A 9003-nucleotide genomic window follows, 5' to 3' on the forward strand; every position below is an offset into this window, starting at 1 on the left:
TGTGTGTGTGTGTGTGTGCGTGTGCAGATGTTGATGTGCTGGTCTCTCTCAGGACTCCTGTAAGCCGCTGGAGGTGTTGCTGCTGGAGAAGAACCGCGGCCTGCAGTCGGAGAACGCCTCTCTGCGCATCGCTAACACTGAGCTGAGCGGTGAGTGATGACCCTGATGGAGGAGGGTTAGACTATGGGGTTCCATTATGTGCAGAATAATCCTGGAATGTGTTCCTCAAAAATCTGAAGAAAGAAAGACATGAACATCTGATGAGATGGAGGTGAGGAATCATCAGGATAGGGCAGAGAGAGGGGAATGGAGGACTGTGGGAGATGGTGCCGCTGGTTTGGAGATGGTATAAATGCTTTTGTTGCTTTTCGTCCACGTGTTATATGAACATTACAGTGGCCTCTCTTACTCCTCTGAGATTATCAGGACGTGGCGATCTGTTCTCTTCGACTTGCTCTTGCTTTATTCACTGATGTTTTATGCGATATTCCCATTTTGCGCATCCATTACATTTACATTTACATTTAGTCATTTAGCAGACGCTTTTATCCAAAGCGACTTACAAATGAGAGCAATAGAAGCAACTACAACAGTCAGAGGCTACAGTATGCAAGTGCTGTAACAAGTCTCAGTTAATCTAACACAGAACACACAGGAATTTTTTTTTTTTTTTTTTTTTATAAATAAATTAGACAGACAGAAAAATGAATAGAATGTTAAGTGCTATTCTTGATTGGTCAGGTGCTGCTGGAAGAGATGCGTCTTTAGATGTTTTTTGAAAATGGCTACAGACTCGGCTGCTCGAATTGAGATAGGCAGGTCATTCCACCAGGTGGGGGCAGTCCAGGAAAAGGTCCGTGACAGCGATTTCATGCCTCTCTGGTATGGCACCACAAGGCGTCGTTCACTGGTAGAACGCAAACTCCTGGAGGGTGTGTATGTCTGAACAAGCGAATTAAGGTAAATTGGTGCAGAGCCAGTGGTTGCTTTGAAGGCGAGTACCAGTGCCTTGAATTTGATGCGAGCGGCTATTGGTAGCCAGTGGAGTCTGATGAAGAGAGGCGTGACGTGCGCTCTCTTCGGCTCGTTAAAGATCACCCTCGCCGCTGCATTCTGGATCAGTTGCAAGGGTTTGATAGTGCATGCCGGAAGGCCCGCTAGAAGAGCATTACAGTAGTCCAGTCTGGAGAACAAGAGCTTGGACCAAGAGTTGTGTGGTCTGCTCTGATAGGAAGGCTCTAATCTTCCTAATGTTGTATAATGCAAATCTGCAGGACCGGGTTGTTGCAGTAATGTGGTCAGTGAATTTTAGCTGATCATCGATCACAACTCCAAGATTCCTGGCTGTCCTGGACGGAGTTATGGTTGATGATCCTAGCTGAATGGAGAGATTGTGATGAAGTGCTGGTTTGGCTGGAGACCACAAGCAGTTCAGTCTTTGCAAGGTTGAGTTGCAGGTGATGCTCCTTCATCCAGGCAGAAATGTCTGTTAGGCAGGCAGCAATACGAACACCAACCGTGGGATCATCTGGTTGAAATGAGAAGTAGAGTTGAGTGTCGTCTGCATAGCAGTGATAGGAAAAGCCATGTTTCTGAATGACCGATCCCAGTGATGACATGTAGATGGAGAAGAGAAGTGGTCCAAGCACTGAGCCCTGTGGAACTCCAGTGGCTAGATGATGTGACTTAGACACTTCACCTCTCCATGACACCCTGAAGGACCTACCTGAGAGGTAAGACTTGAAACACTGGAGAGCAGTTCCTGAGATGCCCATCTTCATGAGAGTTGACAGGAGGATCTGGTGGTTAACTGTGTCAAAAGCAGCAGACAAATCCAGTAAGATAAGTACTGTGGATTTGGAAGCCGCTCTTGCCTGCCTCAGTGCCTCCGTAACCGAGAGCAGGGCAGTCTCAGTTGAGTGGCCGCTTTTGAAGCCTGATTGGTTGATATCCAGGAGGTTGTTCTGTTCAAGAAACGTAGAGAGCTGGTTAAAAACAACTCGCTCGAGTGTCTTTGCAATGAAAGGCAGAAGGGATACCGGTCTGTAGTTTTCTAAAAGTGCTGGGTTCATAGAGTGTTTCTTAAGCAGTGGGGTTACCCGAGCCAGCTTAAATGCTGTGGGGAAGGTCCCGGTGTGAAGAGAGGTGTTGACAATGTGAGTGAGTGCAGGAGTAACAGAAGAAGAAATGGCCTGAAGGAGATGAGTGGGGATAGGGTCAAGCGGACAGGTAGTGGGGTGGTTGGAAAGGATGAGTTTGGAGACTTCAGCTTCAGAGAGCAGAGAAAAGGAGGGGAGTGTATGTATTATGGTTGTTGAGATGTGCGTGTCGGTTTGTGGTGCGGAGAATTGGCTGCTGATGGAGGAGGTTTTTTGTGTGAAAAATGATGCAAAGTCATCAGCTGTAAGAGTTGATGAAGGAGGGGGGGGGGGGGGGACAGAGGAGCGAAGAGAACGTTCTGAAGAGTGCACGAGAGTCAGAGCAGTTGTGTATTTTGTTGTGATAGTATGTAGTTTTAGCAGTGGAGACGTTACTAGAGAAAGAAGCGAGAAGAGACTGATACAGGGTCAGGTCAGTAGTGTTTTTAGTTTTGCGCCACTTCCTCTCTGCCGCCCGGAGCCCAGAGCGATGTTCGCGGAGAACATCAGACAGCCAGGGGGCAGAGGGGGTGGTGCGGGCTGGCCTGGATGAAACGGGACAGAAGTTGTCTAAGCAAGATGTTAGAGTGGAGCAAAGAGTGTCAGTAGCACTGTTTGTGTCCAGTGCTGAGAACTGAGCAGGTGGAGGGAGTGAGTGGAGGGAGTGAGGAGGAAACCATAGTGGATAGACGGGAGGGAGAGAGTGAGCGTAGATTACGCCGAAAGGTAATCAGCGGAGGAGTGTGTGTTGTGTTAGGAGTTAGTAGGAGGTTAAGAGTGATGAGAAAGTGATCTGAGGTGTGTAAAGGAGTAACTAAAGTGACGTCTGTGGAGCAGCAGCGTGTGTAGATAAGATCAAGATGGTTACCTGATTTATGAGTAGCTGTAGTAGATACTCGCTTAAGATCAAATGAGGTCAGAAGAGTGGTGAAGTCTGCAGCCTGGGGTTTATCAAGGTGAATGTTGAAGTCACCGAGCAGTACCAGAGGAGTGCCATCCTCAGGGAAGTGAGAGAGTAACATATCCAACTCCTCCAGGAAGTTACCCAGTTGACCTGGAGGACGATAAATAACTACAACATGGATTTTAGCAGGGTGAGTGACAGTGATTGAGTGTGATTCAAATGAGCAGTTGCCAGATAGAGAAGGGATGGGCTCAAATATCCAATCCTTTGAGATGAGCAGACCAGTACCTCCGCCCCTCCCAATCTGGCGAGAGGTGTGTGAAAAAGAGAAATTATTTGAGAGGGCCGCAGGAGTGGCAGTGTCTTCTGGTTTGATCCAGGTTTCAGTTAGAGCCATGAGACTGAGATGTGAATGAGTGGAAATAGATGAAATAAAGTCTGCTTTGTTTACAGCAGACTGGCAATTCCAGAGACCAATTGGAATGGACATTAATGTAGTAGAGGAAATGGGTACACTACGCAGATTAGTAGGATTACGGCGTCTAGAATGTACAGAGCGTGATTTACGGGTGTGTGTGATAATAGTAGAGATTTGGAAGCACATTGTGAATACGGGTCAGAGAAATTAGCAGATGAAAACAAGCAAAAACACAAAAGTGGACAAAGTATACATATATAGCTATACTCAAGTGCCTTGTCGGTGTCCTTGCTCGAGTGGAGTCGTGCAGAGTAGAGTCGAATGGTCTTTACACTCTTCGGTCTTCACACGAGGAGGGCTTCACACGAGGGCTGCCGCTTCCGCTGCCGCGGAGTACTACTCAATTTCACAACTTCTGGATGGAAGCGTTTCTAATGAGATGTTTTTGTGCAGCTGCAGAAATCTTCAATGGATCAGTGAAATATGAATGGTTCTGGTGGATTTGACAGGTTTAGCCGGTTAGCTGTGTCAGCAGGGGATTGAGGTGTGTGTGTGTGTGTGTGTGTGTGTGTGTGTGTGTGTGTGTGTGTGTGTGTGTGTGTGTGTGTGTGTGTTCAGGCCGGTACACGTCTCTACAGATGGAGTTCTCTGCGGCAGTGAAGACCAGTGCGGATCAGAAAGAGCTCATCCTCAAACTGGAGCAGGACCTCAGCACCATCCAGAGCATGTCAAGACCCGACGCAGAGGTCACACACACACCGCCCTTTTCTGAGAATCAGGATAATAATGACCCTGACAGGTTGACACAGGTATAAAGCGTCACGTGTGTGTGTGTGTGTGTAGGGTGCGGACAGCAGCACGCTGATCATCCCTGAGCCCATTAAAGAGGCCACAGCGCTGTTCTCAGGTAAACATGGACACATGACACATGCTTTAGCTTCGCTTCGGCTAAGCAGATCCTCAGTAGTGTGTGTGTGTGTGTGTGTTGAGGTGCGGCCGGCTCTCCTCAGGCGGATCTTCCTCAGGGGCAGATGGACTCTCTGCTGTCCATCATCTCCAGTCAGAGGGAGAGGTTTCGCTTGAGGAACCAGGAGCTGGAGGGCGTGAGTACCCATCACATGACCTGATCTGCTTCCTGCTGCTCACAGGAAGAGGCTGAGTGTGTGTGTGTGTGTGTGTGTGTGTGTCAGATGAACAGCTCCCTACAGCAGACCCTACAGGCTCTTCAGAGCGAGCTGGACAGCCTGCGGGCCGACAACATCAAGCTCTACGAGAAGATCAAGTTCCTGCAGAGCTACCCAAGCAGAGTAAGCCCCGCCCACATTCAGCCACATGACGTCTCCTTTATCTTTGCGGAGTGTGTTTCTGTGCTTTCACCGCTCATGATAGACACCGCTTCACTCGGTCATTAAACGCTGATATCTGCCACATTAAACTGTTCACAGGTTTACTTTTACCTTTATAATCACAGGGTTCCCGCAGGGTCTAAAAAAGTCTAGAATTTCTAAATCAAAATTTAGGCCTTAAAAAGTCTTAAATTCACGCCAGTGAATTGTAGTTCTAGGTCTAAAATACTTTTAAACAGGTCTTAATTTTCCTACATCCATGTAACACTAGCTCTAATGCTCATTGAAATGCTCCTGCAGTGCTTTAGTGTGTGTGTGTGTGTGTGTGTGTGTGTGTGTGTGTGTGTGTGTGTGTGTGTGTGTGTGTGTGTGTGTGTGTGTGTGTGTGTGTGTGTGTGTGTTGTAGTTCTTTCTTTCGCTAGTCCTACTATAGTTCGCAGACCAGCATGCATCTTATATTGCAGCCAATCAGCTTTCGAGTCTCTTTCGGATTGTACCACAGACACATCACACTGCTGTTATTCTTCAGCTGACAGTTCTCCAGTTTTGTGCCTTTCCACGATTACTAAATACAACGAAAACTCAGCAATGCATTCTTTGAGATCCTGCATAATTCGTCATTTCACCACAAAATAATGGCAAGATAGCAAAATAAACAAGATTTATGCATTTTGTTTGTTCTATTGTCATGTGTGACTATTGTGCATCTAACATAATACATAATATAGGACATTTAGTGTCCTAATTATGAAAAAAACTAGCAAATTTCTGGAAATTACCACCTCAAACTTAAAAATCACAAAAAAAAAATCACAAAATCCTGGTGGGATTGAGCTATGGGGAAGTTCATTTTGAATTAATACATTTACTTTGCGAGTCATTTTGTGACTGCATTTCCTTTTATAGGTCTTAAATTTCATTCAGAATGCTCTTAAAAAGTCTTAAATTTGACTTGGTGAAACCTGCAGAAACCCTGAATCAGATTTTTTCCAACCTTATTAGATGTAGGCCACATCTTTTATGCCACATTGTTCAATTTCAGTAAATACACTAATAATAGATATATATCAGGGTCAGCAGAAGCAGACCAGCTGCACAAATGAGGAAAGACTCTTTTAAGCAAAAAGCCCATAAACACATGAGTTGTATAGAGCCAATGTTATGTTTTGTTTGATTATAGCGCCACCAAGTGGCACAGTCACACCACTCTTACACATTTGGTGAAAATATCTCATTTCATTTATGAGCCTGTAAAAAATGACCCACACCCGACTTTGATAGCATTTTTTTGCCACTTAATATCAAATATTGGCCTTTTAATATTTAGTCAACCTATGATTCAGATTTTGATTCCATAAACTCGAGAGCAGAAGAAGATGAAGGGCCATGACTGTTGATGGTCTGAACATGGACTTGATTTAGTGAGACCAGGGCATCAGGTCAAAGACTGACGTGTGTGTGTGTGTGTGTGTGTGTGTGTGTGTGTGTGTGTGTGTGTGTGTGTGTGCACGTGTGTGTGTGTTAGGCTGGAGACAGTGATGATACAGTGATGCGCTACTCGTCTCAGTACGAGGAGAGACTCGACCCCTTCGCCTCCTTCAGCAGAAAGGTGAGCATGTGACCTCTGGCTGTTGTGTGTGTGTGTGTGTGTGTGTGTGTGTGTGTGTGTGTGTGTGTTGATCATGTGATGTCCTCCTTCAGGAGCGCCAGCGGAGATACCAGAGCCTCAGCCCCTGGGACAAAGCCACACTCAGCCTGGTGTGTATCATCTCTGGAGCCCCGCCCCTCCACTCATGACATCACAGCGCTTCATTAGCATACAGGCCAATCAGCTGCCCCTGTTTCACATTCACGCCACAGTCGACTATAGCATTATAACATCACAGTTTAAAATGTAAAGGTATCGGATGTGGTGTATTTGTGACAGAATGGTTGCCTGATGTCCAGTGTGTGTTTCAGGGTCGTGTGATCCTGTCCAATAAGACGGCCAGGACGGTGGCGTTCTTCTACACACTGATGCTGCACTGCCTCGTCTTCCTGGTGTGTCATGTGACCCTCGTTTAGCTGCTGGCGTCCAGCTGTGCAGAAGTCTTACAGCTGTGTGTGTGTGTGTGTGTGTGTGTGTGTGTGTGTGTGTGTGTGCAGGTGCTGTATAAAGTGGCCTGGAGTGAGAGCGTGGGCCGGGACTGCGCTGCGTTCTGTGCAAAGAAGTGAGTGTGTCACATGTTGTGCTGAGCCTGTGTGTGTGTGTGTGTGTGTGTGTGTGTGTGTGATCTGAGCCACTTCCTGTGTGTGCCTGCAGGTACTCGGACCACCTGCACCAGTTCCATGAGAACGGAGACACGTGGCAGTAGCGGAGCGTGCCATTGGACGACTGGACCCGGAGGGCGGGAGGTGTTGGTCATCACAGGTCATTTCCTGTCTGAACACATGATGCTAACGCCACACAGAGACTGGGAGCAGGGCTAGCGGTTTACTTCATCTCCTGACAGATGCTAGATCTGTCTCTCTTCATGGTAGATGTTCAGGTGATGGGACTCGGGGTGTGTGTGTGTGTGTGTGTTTATTATGAGATTCAGCTGTTAATGAATCTTTTGAAAGAGTCATGTGATCATAACTCCAGTGTACATCATCTGTGAATATACAGTAAAGTGTCATTTATTCCTGATGTGTGCGCATCATGACTCCAGTGTCACATGACTCTTCAGTTATTAGTATTACTCGGTTATTAACCCTCTGGGGTTCTTCAGGTCAAAAATGACCCGAAGCGTTTTATTTATTTATTTTTTTAAATCGTAGCTTCATCGGAATGGTCTGAAACTTGGTGACTTTATTGGCACTTGGTATATGAACACACAAAAAATTGGGGACAGGATTTGAAAAGTCTAAGTGGTCATAAAAATAGTCACACTCAGGACCTTCAGGTCAAAAATGACCCCCATAGGAAATGAATGGGAAATTGGCAAAAATATGAAAAGACTTGAGTGTTTTTGTGCATACAATCTACAAATCAGCAGGATGCAGAAAAAAAGGACACAACAGTGAAGGAGTGAATCTGTAAAACATCAAGAGTGCAAAACAGACAAAAAATGTCATTCCAAAAGCAAATTTTTTGGAAATGTGTGAAATAAAAGCAATAATTCATCGATGTAAAAAATAAAGTGCACAGCAATGAAAGCATGAGACTGTAAGCCATCAAGGTTGCAAAATACACACACTCACACACAGGGAAATATGAGACTGGTGAAACTGTAACAGAGAAATGTGCAAATATGTTAAATAAAATCAATGAATCAAATAAAACAATGGGTAACAAAATGTTTTCCATCTGTTCTCTTTCTAATGCAATGTTCAGGTTTGACTGTATTATAAAGTAAAACTGGCTCTTCAAATGACCATTTAAACCCACCAAACAAACAAAAAACTTGACAAAAATAGTCTTTGAGAATCTCTTATTATATATTAAAATCAACAACCTGAAAAAATTTGTGAAATATGTGCAAAAATAACTAGAATTCACAAGCCTTTAGTTTCTACAGAGAGCTGTAAATCCACTAGTGGTAAAAATGTGCTATTGCGTGATAAAAATGCTCAATGTGTCCACCGGATGGCACCGATCTCATTCAAAAAATTGCTTTCATGAGGCCTAGGCTGGACTCTAAAATGAAATACAGCTTTAATAATTAAAAAAAAAAATTATATATATGTACATTTTTTATTATATTCAATGGGAAAAAATGAGAAGTGTATGATTATTATTCTGGCAACTTTACAGGTCAGAGGTCATAATAGATCAGAATATTCAAAGGATTGGAGGCAACACGCCGGAGACGGGTTTATTGAGGATGACATATCGATTTAAGTATTATTTAATTGTAATATTCAAACAATCTGAGGCAACACGCTGGAGACGGGTTTATTGAGATGCCGTGTCGATGTGGCAGTTGCAGGGGGAGTCTAATCACGGTCTCTGCAGACACTTCGGGGTCATGTGTTGGTCTTCTCTGAGCGCAGGTCCACCATCTGAACTGGATACGGCCTGGATCCGGCTGACTGCAGTAAACCTCGGGATAAAACAGAGAGACTATCATTAGCGTAGATGCCATTCTTCTGATGATGTCAGGAGTACATCAGGTGTTATGGGAAGTGTTCCCGGTTCCGGCTGACCTAGTTAATGCAGCCTAACAATCATTTCAT

The 9003-nt window shown here is 45.1% G+C and overlaps 1 protein-coding gene across 6 annotated transcripts in view; it reads left to right on the plus strand.

Moving 5' to 3' along the window:
• The window catches only part of cux1b (cut-like homeobox 1b), a 35966-nt gene extending 27837 nt beyond the window's left edge, over positions 1 to 8129 (plus strand). For all 6 annotated transcript variants that reach the window (XM_079824368.1, XM_079824369.1, XM_079824370.1 and 3 more), the window contains 10 exons: positions 53 to 149; positions 4079 to 4206; positions 4304 to 4367; positions 4451 to 4563; positions 4651 to 4767; positions 6332 to 6415; positions 6508 to 6564; positions 6766 to 6846; positions 6952 to 7016; positions 7109 to 8129. In XM_079824368.1, the coding sequence (XP_079680494.1) occupies positions 53 to 149; positions 4079 to 4206; positions 4304 to 4367; positions 4451 to 4563; positions 4651 to 4767; positions 6332 to 6415; positions 6508 to 6564; positions 6766 to 6846; positions 6952 to 7016; positions 7109 to 7160 (858 nt within the window). In that variant the 3' untranslated portion in view covers positions 7161 to 8129. The remainder of the gene's footprint in view (positions 1 to 52; positions 150 to 4078; positions 4207 to 4303; positions 4368 to 4450; positions 4564 to 4650; positions 4768 to 6331; positions 6416 to 6507; positions 6565 to 6765; positions 6847 to 6951; positions 7017 to 7108) is intronic.
• Positions 8130 to 9003: the final 874 nt, after the last annotated feature.

Source organism: Gobio gobio (genome assembly GCF_949357685.1).
Source record: "Gobio gobio genome assembly, chromosome: 8".
NCBI classification, from domain to species: Eukaryota; Metazoa; Chordata; class Actinopteri; order Cypriniformes; family Gobionidae; genus Gobio; species Gobio gobio.